Genomic DNA, 15841 nt, shown 5'->3' on the forward strand with positions numbered 1-15841 from the left:
CAGAAATATCTATTCTTTATGGTCTTTATGGTCAAGATTTCAACTAGGGAATGCAAACAGGAGTGTACTGTAAACTAATTTAATAATCCAGACAATAAATTCAGGGCATACAAAGGCACCTTCTGTTGTCACCTGGTGTTTTTTCATTCTGAAAGCGGAGTTCAGCTCTTAGGGATGTAAAACTTCAGTGTGCAGCCTATGCCAGCCTTACTTTGGTGTGTAGTCTATGCCAGCCCTTTAGGCTCTGCCTGCAGTCCATGGAGCAAGGCAGGTCGGTAGAGATGTGAGTCATTGCACAGTGGAGATGTTTTAGGAGCTGGGGTGAGTCACAGTTTGGGCTCTTCCTTAACCAGGCAGGACACTCAGACAGCCAGCTTAAAGCAGGGTGAGACAAAGTATTGTCTGACATGTTGCTGCTGCAGATGATCTTCAAATTGTCTTCAAATTTCACTGGCTTCCAAGTAACTCTTCTTGAATTCATGTGCGCTGGGGAGAAAAACAAAACAATCATTTCTACTCTGCTGATCACTAGTAATTCACATACCACCTAGGACTTTAAAACACCAGTCATTCAGAATTAACTTTTCACTGCCTTATCCCCCTCAATCTGCAAGATGTGAGCAGAGCCTTCTGCCTGTTGTGTCCTGCTGGTGCCAGGGAGGTGAACCTGAAGGCATGAGGACTTGTTCAGTGATGTAGCTTAAGTGACTATTAAGTTGAAGTTTGATTCTGGCTTTTTGAGGCTTCAGGACTTGTTCAGGCATGGGCAACAGGACTGCAGCAAAAGGAGTGACAGCTACTGGTGATGAAAGGGCAATACAAGACCATATTCTGTTATAATATTGCTTGGTTGGAACTAAAGGAAGATGAGCTGGAAATGGAAAGATGGATCTTGTTGGGGTTTTCTGTTCTTTTTTCCTTTTTTTTTTTTTAATGAACAACCACTGGACCAAAATTTGCCTAAAGTGGGAGGAGGTTTCTGACTTGGAATCTCCAAAGCCAGTTCAGATGTCTTTCTAAATGAAATATTGTAGCTCAGCTAGAAACAGCAGACTCCGGGCAGGAACCACTTGTTGAAATCCAACTACCTCTGTAATACAGGGCCTCAGAGCTGAAGATTGTAATAGTCTCCTAAAAATACTACTTTTATTTATTTGTATTAAAGGAGTGCTTAGATCCAAATAACATCTGCTTGCAGAAAAAAAACCACATTCGTAAAAATTTTTTGTGTTAAATCAAAACTAACACTGCTATTTTCTGCTAAACATTGTACATACGCTTAGTAAAAACACAGTCCTTGCCAAAAGAGCTTATTATCTGCATTTTCAAATATAAACATGTAGCTTGGTGCAAAGAAAGAACCTCATGGATTTTGGTAACAGATTCATGCACACGTGACCTAATTGGTGCAACAGGATTTCTGGGCATGTCAAGTAGCTGAGGCAGAATGGAAGCTCCCTGCATGCCATGAGTTGGGTGTAGATGGTCACTGAGGACAGCACTTATTTGTCCAGATGGGATCACCTTAAGGTCTGATTCTGCGAGGTTTGGGTTATCTTCCCAAAGGGAGCGGTGGGAGTTCACAGCTTTTCAGGTCTGAGATCAGGAGGAAGGAAGGGATTTCATATTCCTACAAGATGCTACACTGCTGCCTTACCAACTTCCCTGTAATTGTGCCGTGCTGCCACAGTCAGTGTTTCAGTCATAAATCACATGGCTCTAGTGCCACAGAAAAGTATGCAAAACAGGCTGCACGTACTGTTCTAGCTATGTTCTCCACTCCTGCCTGGGCATAGACTGCTTTAGGTCAGAGGGACGGAAAGAATGAGATGGAGGACAGGTATATATTGATATCAACATGCACTCGGTTCTCCCAGGTCCTCTGTACACAGATTTCCTCAGTATGGGCCACCAAAGAAATCCAGAGGTCAGTGTTATTCTGATTTATGTAACCTCTGCTTTCTTCTCCAGCCCTCTTTAGCAAAATGACTGCCTCAGCTCCATATCTTTGGGAAGGAGGCTAAACTAAGAAGACTGGCAAGGCAGAGACAGAAGATGGTGCCTCAGGCAAGCCGTGGAGATGCCAATTCTACCACAATGCCTTGAATGCCAGATTATGTCTTCCCACAGATGCAGATGTCCTAAGGGTGCTGTTGCCTGAAGAATTACAGTGGTTCTCTTACAACCAAGAGTTGTTGCAAAAAGGGTGATTGGAGCAGGTGTGTATGAGAAACTTGTGCCCCAGGTAAAACAGCAGACAAAATACACTGGTTAATGCAGGATCCACCCTTGTCCTTTGTGCCTTCCTAATTAGAAAATTCTTCAATGGTGTTTTATATCTTCCAAATGCCTCGAAATCTCTTTTCCGTGAGACAGGTGCTGATGATGATTTTATATTTGTCTTTTGGTTTGACATTGCAACCTCTTTTCTGGTCAGGGCTAGGAAGCTCTCACCAGCAAAGCAGAGTTCTGTAGGACTATGGTCTTTGAAAGGAGCTAATAGAACCAGAGGGTCTTGATGAAGGTGGAGGAGAGCATCTCCCTGACTTCCCTTTTGCAGAGTCATGCTTTCTGTAGGAGAAAATAACTCAGGAACGACAGGTTTGAAGTGGGAGAGCAGAAATGTCCTGAGACCTATTTGCCTTTTCCCATTGTAGTAGATGAAGGATGTTTGGAATTACTCTTGTAAACCATCCCCCATATGCATGCCTCCCTGTAGTGCTTGCAGGTCCATCTCTTCTGCTTTGTGTTTCTAGGGATTCTGAATTAAGTAAGGGGCAGGGAGCTCAGGCATCAGCTCTGCTGGAGCTAATTGCAATACTTCAGGCTGCAATAAGCTTCCCAGAAAGGACCCTGTTCCCATGCGCTTGCCAACTGGGCCTCTCCAGAGACACTATCTAGAGGCACCAGCAGCAGACAGAGCCTGTGATGCAATAAATCTCCGGAGCACTCCTGAGACATAGGCAGAGCACTTGATGTTGCTGCTATCCTGATTGTTTTGGATAGCTCATTGTCACCTAATTGTACTGTAGGAAGGTCTGTCCATTCCCTCCTGTCTGCTTATTTATGCCCTCAGGCTATGTAAAGTCTGCACGTGCCTGAAACAACAGCCAACCACAGAGCCTCCAGTGCCACTCTTGGTATGCACCAGCTCAGATTCCTTGTTGCAAGAAAAACCTCTGTCTGTTGATAAATGGCAGCGTGTTTTACAATGGGTGAGAGAGAGAGAGGCTGCCCTGCTCCTTCAGCAGGGCTCTGTCTCCTTGGCTGACTTGACACTGCTGGATGTAGTTGGGAGGCCTTTGCCAAACGAGAGGGAGAAAAAGGAAGATGTAAGCTTCAGGGGCTGGAGGAAGAGATTGAAAGACTGAAGCAAAGCTGATTTATTAATCAGGAAATTATTCATAAGGAAATAGTAAAGTGCAGTAAATGTCTCTGTTGTAAATGGCCTGGTCAGGCTATGAAAATAACTTCAAGGGGAAGTTAAGACGAGTTTTCCTGAGAACCCTTTTGTTCTGTTTATGCTTTAATAGATCAACTATTAATTAATATGATTGTAAACCTGCAGCAGTGGAAATGCACACATGCAGTGCCATAGTGGTGGCTCTGTGACAACTGCTTCCACGGAGGAAAGGAACTGTACATTCCTGGAGTTTTCTCTGAGGTGAAAATCTGCATTTGAGCCTCCAATTGCTCCAGGAAGGAGTGTGGAAGTGTGGCTGCCAGCCTGCAGACCCAGCTGAGCTCTGAGCTGGATGTTTAACTCTGGCCTTGCAGGAAACACAGTGCTCATTTACTTCCTAGCCTAAATTAAAACTTCCTGTCCTAGCCCCAAATAGTGTTCTTTTGGTCAGCCTCCACTGCCAGCCTTGCTGACTGCATTGTGATGGTGGCCATAGGCTGCTCCAAAGATCTGAAGAATTCAGGACAGGAAAACATGAAGCAAGAAACATGCACAAAAGAGCATGCAACCTAACTGGGTTGATTTGGAGAAAAAACAAGGCACCGGGGAATACATGGGCTTGCTTGTGGTGTGAGGATAGATTATCTGGGCCATAGTGGGATCAGTCTTATGATTGGAGCTCTATAATGGACAGATATAGGCTCTGTAGGAAAGACAGGCAGGGAATAAAATCAGGGGATGTATCTTCTATATGAAAGAGCAGTATAAATGTATGGGAACAGAAGGCAGGCTGGTTGGAAGCTTGTGAGTCAAGATCAGAGGAGAAGCCAGTAAGGGTAACACTGTATTACAGATCACCCAGTCAGGGTGACAAAGTCAATCAAGTCTTTAAACATTTAAGAGTCTCCAGATCATAGTCTGCAGGGCTACTGGGAGACTTTAACCTCCCTGACTTCAGCTGGAAGGACAAGATAGTAGGATGCAACAGGTTCAGAAGGTCTCCGGAGTGTGTTGAGGAAACTTCTTAACACAGATGGTGTATGGCCAAAGGTTGGATGACAGTGTCCTAGACTTGCTGCTCACAAACAAGGAAGAATTGGATGGGAATGTGTTAATTACAGCCTTTGCTGCAGTGACTAAAAAATAGTAGAGCTCATGATCCCAATGGGAGTGATGAAGACAAGCAGTCGAGCACAAACCGAAGGACATTTCAGTCTGAACAACTAGATGTGTAGAAGAAAACTGTTTGGATAACCAGGCTCAATGGATAGTGGTCAATGGGTTGGATCTCTGGCTGTCAGCAGCAGGTAGAGTACTAAAGGGGCCTGTCCTGGGAAGTGTCCTCATTGACATTTGCATCCGTGACCTGGAGGAGATCACATCACCTTTGCAGATGACATTAAATTGGAGGGACCCGTTGACATGCTCAAGGGCAGGGCTGCCATGCAAAGGCTGGAGGAATGGGCCAATGGGAACATTATGAAATTCAATAAGAACAAATGCAAAGTCCTAAGTCCTAGCTGTCTCATCTCTGTCACTGAAGGTTTTTGAAGGCCAACTGGACAAAACCCTAAAGAAATGGGTCTGAATTTAGAGCTAAGCCTGCTTTGAGCAGGAGGCTGGGCTGGAGACTTCTTCACATCCCATCTAACATGAGCAGTGCTGTGATTGTATGGTATGATCAGATAATCCTATGTTGTTAAACTTGATTGTTTTAAGAAGTTACTACCCCTGTGCTGACTACTGCCATCCATCAGCCAGAACCCCTACAGCTGGAATGCAGCTGACGCATGTTCGTGTTCCTAGACCATTGCAGAACTAATCCCTTTTACCTCATATTGCAACAGACTCCAAATGCAAACGCAGCTAATTATTGTGTGTCGGTTGAAAGGGCAGTCACTTATGGCTGAGGGCAAGCTTGTGGCTTAAAGCTTGCTAGATTCATTGCTTGCCACCATCTGCTCTCGGCCACAGCTCACCTACAATACCACTCTCACTGATGCTGAATGAATGCAAGCCAAATTATGATGATTTTATTATCTGTATCACCATACTGGTCATAAACTTTCTTTAGAGACCAGTATCCCGGCACAACCACTGACCAGAGAGAGGGCACTTACTCCAAAGCAACGACTGCCCAAGCAGGTGCCAAAGGCAACAGGTAGAAGAGCACCAGGAACCAGCCAGCCAGTGGTCCGCAATCTCAGCCAGTGAGCTCTGTGCTCCAGCTCCTTAAAGGCCACCTTGTATTTCTTAAGATAGTAGAAGCATGCTGCATCTGGCTAGTGTTTGATGTTTGCCTGTGAGCACGTACATATAGACACCTACACTCGAGCCCTTTCCTGTGAAATGAGATTATTTTGTAAATGTAATGGACTCCTGTTTTGGTTGGTTTGGGAAACAGAGACACAGGAATACCGATCTACACATGATTAGTTTAAGGGTTGCTATTTATAACCAAGCGTGGCTAAACTTGCTGGGTTTATTTTGTTTCTGCTTGGAATATTAGATCCAGTCTGAGGCAATGGTCAGCTATATAGGGGGACATATATCTCCGCTGCACAAATAAATCAAACTAAAGCAGCCCAGTTCTTGTAGACTGGCATTAGGATAAGTATATCTTAAGAAAGTTCTTATTCAGACTTGGCTTCAGGCAATAAAACGTCATAGATGTATAACTCTAGTGAGTGAAATTTCTAGGGAGCAAATTAGGCTAAAAACATCTTCTAGAGACAGCTAGAAAGGAATCAGACACCACCCAAAAATAAGGCAAGTTATGCAGTAAATGTTTCATTTATTGGATTTCTTCCATTACTATTAGGGTTAAAAGACATGTTGTCGATAAAAGTGGTATATTTGTGGAGGGCTCTGTATTTCAGAAGCCTATTTCTTGTCATTCGCTCCTATAGTGCTTGATATCACCTCATGATAAAGTGTGAATAAACCCTGCATGAATGCATATTTCTAGCCATTAACCATTTTATTATTAGACAGAATTATCTCTAACAAAAGCAAGAGGTACAGCTGTGGTTTAGGTGCTAAAAGGGAGGTATGTTCCCACTGAGCCGTAGCTCTCCGACTTGGGAAGCTTGGGGTTGAAAGACATTAGGCTGTGTTAGGAGGTTGAAAACAAACAATGCCTGAGTCTTTTTGGTATCTAATTTTCTGATGTTTCCCCATCAAATGCGGATAGAAAGCCCACACCTATTGCTCAAACAACACACCGTGTCCTGGTCAGTATGTGTGAAATCTAAAGCCACAAAGAAATCTAGCAGTAGCACCACGATCTGGTTGTTTGTCGTTATTTTCCCATTTGATAGCTTGCTTGAATTTTCACGTGTGCCTGTTTTGGTCAATGCAAATGACTGCAGAAAGGTTTCTGTGTTTTCTTGCTGTCATCTTGTCTGCCCTAGAAAAAAATTCCTCTCCCTGCTAACTCTGGAAGAGCCAGTACTGGTAAGGCACTGGGCAGATGTGTTTGCTTCGTGTTACTGGAACCTTTTCAATATTGAAATCTTTTTTGACATTCAGAGCAGATTTAATGATCCAAGATTATTTGTAAACATGCGGACTCCTTTGAGCTGTAGACTCAAATCCCAGCTTGGTCAACCAAACTCCTTTTATCTTTCCAAAATAAATAACTTGAATTTTACACATTGCAACCTACATTGGGACCTTTTGGAGAAGACCATGAAAAGGGATGATTCACCCCAGATATGTAAACATTAGCCAAGAGATCCAGCTGGCAGTTAGCAGACCATATTTCTCCAATATAGACTTGGGCCTCTGGTGAGACATTAAAGATTCCAAAGCATTTTTCATAAAACAATAAATTTCCTTGGCTGCCCCTGATCAACCTCTTCCCTCTCCAGTTCACTGCAACGTGAACTGGCAAGCGAACCTCACGTGATTTTTCGCTGTTGCTGTTCATGAGAATGCACAGGATTCTTGGGACCAACATGTTGGGCCAAAGTGTAAAATGGTGACACCACCATTGGTAACCAAAACCCATTGCTCAGCGTTTGCACCAAGTCTCAAGAGTTGCAAAAGCCTGGAAGAGAGGCACTTCCACTTCTTCATCTGTACTAGAGGTCAGCTTTGACAAGAAAGCCCAACATCTCTCAAAGAAGGGACTTGGAGCACCTGGCTTTGTCTCGCCAGCTGTTACTTAAAATCGGGTAACCAAACAATAAATCATGTTTCATGCAGTGGATTAGCTTGGCATTTCTTTTCAATATTGTGTTTCTTTCATTGTTACACACTACATTTTTTTAAAAAAACTGAGGTACCACCTAAGAACTTACAACTCAACAGGTGCTATTGACCCCTGGAGGGCTCTCACTTCCCTGTGTGTGAAACAAGAGCTGCTACATAAAGGAAAATGATACAAATAAGGTGCGTGAGCTATGTGAAGTGACTTGTACTACCTTAATTAAACCATGTCCATTTAGCAATCATCAACAATACCTGGACTTCAAAACCAACCTAGCTATAAACTGTAGTTTGAAAACAAAACCCTGGAAGTTAACAATAGGAAGAGCTTGATGTTGCCATGAAAGAGCAGTTTCCCAGCCCTCGGTGGGGCTCCTCTGAGTCCACCGTGACAGCAAGGCTCCAGCTGTGCAAGCGTGCACAAGCAACGCCTTCCACAGCTGGGGCAGAGTCCCTCGGCCTTCCAGCCGGGAGCCACCAGGGCCAACCTAGGACCACCACGTGGTATCGGGGTGAGCAACACCAAGCTCCCTTCTATCAACATTTACTTACGTGAGTAACATGACTTGCATGAGTAGTCCAGGTGTATCATCACCTTGATGAATCGTCTGTCAGGCATGTTACTCACACGGGTGTGATTGTGTTACTCTACACAATCGGGCCCTTCTTCTGCAACCAGCTTTGGGCAAGGACGGGGCCTGTCTTGAACACCAACTTTTGGTGATGCTTAATAAGGAGTTAGTAGCTACGCTGGGACTGAATCAGAAGTGTACTTGTTTAAAAAAACCCCACAACAAACCACACGGCAGATTGTTAAAAAAAGATCTCTGAAAAACAAACCCGTGCAACTGTTTTTGTTCATTTGGATCAAATTATAACACATGGCCCTGCAAAGTAAATAGGAGTCTGTCACATTGGTATTTCTAATCTCATATTGTTCTGGGATATGAAGGCATTTTAAAAATCAAAAGGCAAACAAAAATGGAGAAGATTTGTTAAGGTGTCACTCTGCGAGGCACTAGTTAGCGAAGACAGTAAGCACATAATCAGGGGCAAATGGGGAGCATGCATGCCCTCAGACAGCTATTTGGTAAAATCTCAGAAAGTGAAAAGCAAGTTAGTCAAAAGACCAGTGGAAAAAGAAACTGTTCAGTGCATTTGTACATTAACAGTGAAGTATTTCATTCTTCATGTTTTTACTTGGTGTCTTGAAATAATCCCTTTTCTGTCTCCACATTCCCACTTAGACATTGTTCACAGACTTATTTATTTATGAAGTCTGAAGGTTAGTCCCTACCTGCTGAGACTAATTAGCCCTGTTCTTTGTGTCCTATGCAATCCTGTCTGATTAAATGTACACATTTGTTTTACTTCTTTTCATGCTTCCTTTCACTCTACTTCTGCTTTACTGATTAATATTAAAGTTGTAAGTTGCAGTGATTTTTTTATTTCTATTTTGTCTGCATCTTTCCCTTTAGTATGCAAATTTCTATGTGAACTTTTTAATGCCTGAGAATTCGTGTTAGCCTTGTCGATCTCTGTATTATTATTTTTATTATTCTTTTTATAGAAGACAGTTTAGCTGAAGCCCCCAAACTCTCTAAATATTGCATGACAAATTGGCTTTGTTTTGGAAACCCTATGTGCTGAATAGCCCTTAGCTTGAGCAGCAGGTTAGATTTCTGGAGGAATGTTTGGATTATTTAGTACAGCCTGTCCCTTGCTTTCTAACACCATTTCCATTAGGCAATTTACTAATTCCCATTGAAATTACTGTCTTCCACCCCCCTCCCCCCCCTCGCTCCCCCCCCCCTTTTGTTCCTTGCCCATGTTAAAGTTTCCAATTGACTCGCCCATTGTTACAATTTGTCACTGGTGGAAGATCAATTTGTTTTCCCCTTCCCCTCGCCACATTATATTCGGGTAACAGATGCCATTTCTCGCATCTGCATTATTCCGCTCCCCATTTTGTTGCCGTGCAGGCAAGAGCTCTGGCTGGTGACTCTACAAAAACGCCGTCTCAAAAACCCTGGAGCGAAGCAGCCCTTCGCCCGGGCTGGCGGGGCGGGCGGCTCCGCTGCCCCCCGCAGCCTGCGGGGACCCCGCGGCCGGGGCCGCCCGGGACGGACTCCCCCCCCCCCCCCCCATCCTTCTCCACGGCTCCCCCCGCTGCGGAGACCAGCCCGCTTTCACTTTGATTTCCCTCGGCGTGATGTTTACGCCACCGCCACAACTTTTCACTTCTGAAGTCTGGGAGTCCTTGATTCTCCGTCCTGCCATGCTAATTAACTTCTTAGCAGTCACATTCCTTTCCTTTTTTTTTTTTTTTTTTAATATTTCACATCAAGGACCAAAAAAAAAATATTATGCCTTACTATAAGATAATTTGGAAATATCTGATCTTCGGCGAGTGATCTCGCACATTTTCATCCTTGCGCGTTATAACCAGAATAAATGCAAGGAGCAAGTGCTGCTTAAAAAAAAAAAAGAAAAAAGGAAAAAAAAAAGGCTTTTACTATAATATAGTGTTTATTATGATTGGAGTTTCTTACCTCCAACGAGTGGCAAGAAAAATGTTAACGGTTTTGAAAAAAAAACCCAACCAACCCACCCCACCAGCCTGTAGTCACATGTACCCAAATAATAAGGGCACACACACATCCTTCAGGAGGATCCGGACTGCACGGAGATGGCATGTTTATTAATGCTCGGTATGTAAAAGTTAGCGCTTCCCGAGGAGCGGAGGCAGGGACACTCGTTCGGGTGCGTTTCCCCGCGCTCCCCCCGTCCTGCAGCTCTGGGATACGGTGAACGTTTATTCCCCCCCACCCCCCCGCTTTTTTTTTGTGTGTGTGCGTCCCCCCCACACTCTCCCCCCCGCCCTCCCGTGTCCCGCCCCCCCGGCGGCGGCTCCCACCGCGCCCCCGCTCCCCTCCCCTCGCACTCCCGCTCCCATGCCAAAAAGGATCATTGTTAGTTTCCTACTTCCCCCACCCTCCTCCTCCTCCTCCTCCTCCTCCTCCCCCTCCCGCGCCCCAGACCTGTTTATTTATGCAGACGTCACCGGGGAGCCCCCGCCCCCTCCTGCATCTCATTAAGTGCCTGGTGTGTTTCTCGCTCCCTGTCAATAATCCCGGATCCCAGACTTCTCCGTTCCTCCGGATTTCGATCCCCCTTTTTCTATCTGTCAATCAGCGCCGCCTTTGAACTGAAAAGCTCTCAGTCCAACTTCAACTCACTCAAACCCGAGCGGCACAGGCTCCCAATATCCGCGGCGGCTGCCCCCCCGTTACAGCTGACTTCTTGGGTTTGTTTGTTGCATTATTTACCCCCCCCCCACGCCCCCCTCCCCCCCGCCTATTTTTTTTTTTTTTATATTATCATTAATTTTTTCGCGAGTGCGTGCGCGGGTGTGAGTGCGTGTGCGCGCAGTGCACGCCGACCAGCTCCCTGGAAGAAAGAAAGAGAAAATCCCGAAGAAGGAAAGGAAGAAGCCTAAAGTCACTGGTGCAAAGGAGCAAAGAAGAGACATTTCCCTCCCCTCCTCCTCCCTCTTTTCCCCTCCCCAGGAGAAAAGAGAAGGGGAAAAAAAAAAAGAAACTTTCACCTTGGACTCCTCTTTTTCGGTGCAAACTTTCCCCCCCCTCCCCTCTTCTTTTTTCCTTTTTATCCCCCCCCCCCATTCCCCTCCTTTTTTTTTTTTTCTTTTTTTTTTCCCCTTCCCCTTTTTGCAAAATTGCTGCTGGTGGGGTGAGCCAGGAGGAAAATGCCGCAGCTGAACGGCGGTGGAGGGGACGACCTGGGCGCCAACGATGAACTGATCTCTTTCAAAGACGAAGGGGAGCAGGAGGAGAAGATCTCCGAGAACTCCTCGGCGGAGAGGGATTTAGCTGATGTCAAGTCGTCTCTCGTCAATGAATCAGAAACGAATCAAAACAGCTCCTCAGACTCGGAGGTACGGGGGAAGCCCCCCGCGGGGCCGTTTCGGGGCGGCGGGCGGGCGGGGGCCGCGCTGCCTCGCCGGGGCCGCGGCCAGGGCCAGGGCCGGGGGCGCCGCGCCGGGTCCCGCTCCCGCCGGCGCCCAACTTTCCTCCGCGGCACCAACTTGTAACGATGCCTTCTGTTTTGTTCTGTTTGTTTCTCCTTCAACCTTCTCCCCGCACCTTTTCCCTTCTTCGCCTTTTATTCCTCCCCTTCTACCCACCCCCCACCCCCCCTAAACCCCCCAAAAAACCCCTACCAACCCCGACCAAAAACAACCACCCAACTACCCCCCATCCCCAACTGCCCCACGCCGACCCCCGGCTCTCTCCCAGGCGGAACGGCGGCCCCCGCCTCGGTCCGAAACTTTCAGAGATAAATCCCGAGAAAGTTTAGAGGAAGGTGAGTACGGCGGGCCCGGCCGCCCCGCCGCCCGCCCCGCCGCCCCTCCGCTGGGCGCCCGGCTCCCTCTTTTTGGGGCACTTTCTAAAAAAAGTTTTCCTTCCCACCCCCCTCCTCCCCTTCTCTCCCCCCCTGTTGCCCCCTTCCTTCCCCGCTCCTGCTCGTGTCTCCCCCGCCATGTTAGCTGCGAAGAGGCAAGATGGAGGGTTGTTTAAGGGCCCACCATACCCGGGTTATCCCTTTATAATGATCCCCGACCTCAGCAGCCCGTATCTGCCCAATGGATCGCTCTCTCCGACGGCAAGAACGGTAAGTGCCTTTTTTTTTTTCACCCCCTCCTTTCCTCTTCCCCACCCCCCCTTCCCCCAGCTCCCGCCGCGCTCCCCGTTGCCCCCGCTCGCCCGCCCGCCCCGGCCCGGCCCGCCGCCCCCTCCCCCGCGCCGCAAACTTTCCAAACTCCGCGGGCCGCGGCGGGAGGGGGTTTGTTTACACTTCGCCATATTTTTTCTCTTTTCTTTTTTCTTTTTTTTTTCTTTTTTACTTTTTTTTTTAATTTACTTTCAGTTTTGTGGGCAGTTTTCTGGAACCCTCGTATCATCCCCTTGCCCAGGGATGGAGAGGAGAAAGGAAACCCAAACAAAATCCAAACAACAGCTAATCCAGCCTCAAAACAAAACTGGAAATAGAAAAAAAAAAAAATCAAGTGGTTGCTTTATTTATCTTATTTTTTTTTTTTTAAACTTCCCCCCCCCTCCCCTTCCCTTCCTTGGGGAGGGGGCGGTGTGTTTTCTCCCGGCCGAGCCTGGGATCCGCTCCCTTCAAACTCCTCGTTTTCCATGGTGATCAGTCGCCTCCTGCCCTCCTCCGTGGCGGCTGGGCCGGCTCCCCCTCCCCTTTCCTCCCCCTTAACCCTCTCCTGCCCTCACCCGCCCCCGGGCCTGCGGGAACGGCGATTTCGTCGCGCCCCGCGCGGGACTACGTCCCCTCCCGGCCGTGGGCGCCGCGAGTTGTGTCCGGCCTCAAGCGCGGGCGGCCCTTCGGCCAGTCCGCGACTGCGCCCCTCCCGCCGGGAAGCGCCGGGCCGGGCCCGGCGGCGCTGCGGGGGCTGGAGCACGGCACCGCTGCCCGGTGGCGGCGGGGCCCCTCCTCACCTGGGCTGTGCCGCGGGAAGCAGCCCCGGAGCGGCTCCGTCTCGGTGCGTGCCTTGCCGGGCTGGGGCCGGGGGGTGTGTGAAACCCCAGGGTTAGAGCGAGGGACGGGGCCGAGTCCGGAAACAGAAATCGCCTGGCTTAGCTCTAATAACAACACCACCAACACAAAATAATCAAACAAGTCGAGCAAAATTCCTCCTGGAAGTATGCTGGCAGAGAAACAATTTGCTGAAAGCGTCCGGTTTTTTTGTTGTTGGGTTTTTCCCTTTTTTTTTTTTTCTTTATTCTTCTTTATTTTCCCCCTGTAAGCCAGGGTTCAGTGGCAGGGGTGTGCTGCCTGCCTGCCTGCCTGCCACTGGAGGTAGGGCAAGTTTTAGCCCAGATCCCAGGAAACTTTGGGGTCTGCTGGTGGGTTTGTAGTCCCAGCTGTTTTTCTGCTCGCAGTGTCACCCACGCTGTGCTCTGCTCTGACATCAGATTGCTCAAGTGTCACCTTTTCTTCCCTTTTAATTTTTCTTTTTAACTAAACCAGCTAAATCCACTGGGACTACAAAATACTGTGTAATCCTACCGAGGGGTTTAGCGTTGCTGGCTTGTTTCTTCTGGGTGTTTCTGAGTCTGAAGCTTCCCCGCCATCACCATGTGTGTTTATACACTTGGGTTTTTTCTTTTTTCTTTCTTTTTTTTTTTTTATCCTTGTGGTAACACGAGATAGCGATTTGCAATAATAGATCTACTGTTCGGTAGATGTTGGAGCCGTACTAATGACTGAAGGGCTTGGACAACTTCAGTGTATCAGATCTACAAGTGTTCTAAAGCATTAAAATATTAAACATCAGGTCAGTCTTGTTTTCACTTAGCGAACCGTCAGCAGACGCAGATGAGTAAATACAGAGTGACAGGGAGGTAGCAGGGAAGGGTTTTTTGGACTTTGCCTATTCTTAGGGCTGTGGTAGGGGTTTGTTTTGGTAGCTGGTGGGTCTCTTCTTTCGAGGAGGTGATTTCTGGGACAGTAGCATGGGGGGGTGACCGCAGTTTGCAATTGTAATGATGGGGAGGGGAATTCAGGGGCTGAGCGCATTATATTTTGCCTTTTGAATACGCTCGCCCACATGTATATGGATGATGGTGATAAATTCCAAATTGTGTAAGCACCGGGGTCCAGATGGCAAAACAATCTTTGTTACTTTGTTACAATTTGTGAAGCTTTGTGTTTGGGGTTTTTTTTTTTCCCACCCTTTACACCTGAAATGCATTCCACTGCTCCAAGTGCAGCCTAATGGGAAGCACGCCTCTCCGCTGCTTTTTTCTCTAAGCGGTTTTTCCTTACGACAGCTACAGTTCTTTATTGTTTTGGGTTTGTTTTTTTTTTTTTTTTTGCTCGTTACCGTTATTACAAATCCTTTTCCCTTTAGCATGTAAAGACTGGAGCCTTAAGCAGTTCGCTTTCCTGGAAGTATTCTTGCCCCCGCCCCCCTCCCCAGTTAAAAAAAGGCCTCCATAGGAATGTTGGGTTTGTGGGAATTAAAGGTACTGTACAAAAGATTACAGGTGTTTTATTGTTGGTATCGCAGGTGGCCTGCTTGTGTTATCAGATGGATCCAGAAAAGGGTATTTCCACACTCAATAGGCAGTTTTTCTTATTTCCACATCCAGGCTCCAGCATCCTTCTGTCTTCTTAACCTTATTCTTTCACATTTCTGTATGCTTGTTTGTTTGCCTGCCACTTAATTATAGCTGGGAAAAAAAAATTAAAGTTGTTTATTTAGGCCTGAGAACAGAATATTCTAAAGATTCAGCGGGATGGCTGGTGCCTGTCACACACTGGGTTTAGGTGGATTCTGGTTCTCTGCTCTACCAGCTTTCCATTCCAGGCGAGCTAGGTCTTGCTCTTGTTTGTTTTGAAATACAGGTGGAAAAGGTTTAGATGATTCCATGCAATTATGAATTTTAGTGTTATTTATGTAGTTTTTCCTAATGCCCTATTTGTCGAGTTTTAGAGCATGCAAGGTAAAGAGGTGATGCAGATACGTAGCAAAATTGCTTTTCCTTTCCTTTTGCTGTTGTAGAATCTGAAAGGTCTGTGGGTGTGGTTTTTTGCTGGTTTGGTGTCCCCGTCCCCCCCCCCCCCCCCCCTTGGATTTTCTTTTTGTTTTATTTGGGGGTGTAGCGGGATTATTGAATACATTTTGTAAATGTACCTGTAATTGTCTGTTCAAGAGCAAACTGGGGGGGCAGCAATTTCTGCTTTACTGCTTTCAGAAACGTGCAGAATGATGAAGTATCATAAAATCTGCTTGTGATGAATAATATATTATCTCCAGAATAATGCCTTAAATGCTGCAAACTCTTTATGAAGCTTGATAGGAAAAAAAATTATATTTAAAAGTAAAGAGATTTTTTGTTTGTTTTTTGCATGTTAATCTAGCTTTTTACAGAATGCTGTGGATTGCTGTTAAGAATAGATGTGTATGAGGTAGAGGTCTGGTCATACAGTGATGAAGTAATATGTCTGAGGGTGCCAGTCCTGTCCCTACCTGCGCTGGCAGGGAGACTGGGGTGGCTGCCTCTTAGGAGTAATTCAGGAGAACGTTGGAAAATCAAGTAGTGTATTTAATTTCTATGCTTGAATGTAGAGCTTGTTTAATGCTTTCCGTGAGGAAATAGATGCTGTGTGATTTGAGAGAACGCT

At 46.5% G+C, this 15841-nt stretch overlaps 1 protein-coding gene across 7 annotated transcripts in view; it reads left to right on the plus strand.

The window, feature by feature from the left end:
- The first annotated feature begins 10688 nt into the window (after positions 1-10688).
- Positions 10689-15841, plus strand: part of TCF7L2 (transcription factor 7 like 2) — a 179402-nt gene continuing 174249 nt past the window's right edge. For 4 of the 7 annotated variants that reach the window (XM_084264999.1, XM_084264996.1, XM_084264994.1 and 1 more), the window contains exons 1-3: positions 10691-11570; positions 11932-11998; positions 12183-12307. In XM_084264999.1, coding sequence (XP_084121125.1) covers positions 11382-11570; positions 11932-11998; positions 12183-12307 — 381 coding nt within the window. In that variant the 5' untranslated portion in view covers positions 10691-11381. Of the gene's footprint in view, positions 11571-11931; positions 11999-12182; positions 12308-15841 lie in introns of all 7 variants that reach the window. The other 3 variants (XM_084264997.1, XM_084264998.1, XM_084264993.1) reach the window with 1 other exon arrangement.

The sequence above is a fragment of the Gallinula chloropus genome (assembly GCF_964237585.1).
Source record: "Gallinula chloropus genome assembly, chromosome: 5".
Taxonomy (NCBI): Eukaryota; Metazoa; Chordata; class Aves; order Gruiformes; family Rallidae; genus Gallinula; species Gallinula chloropus.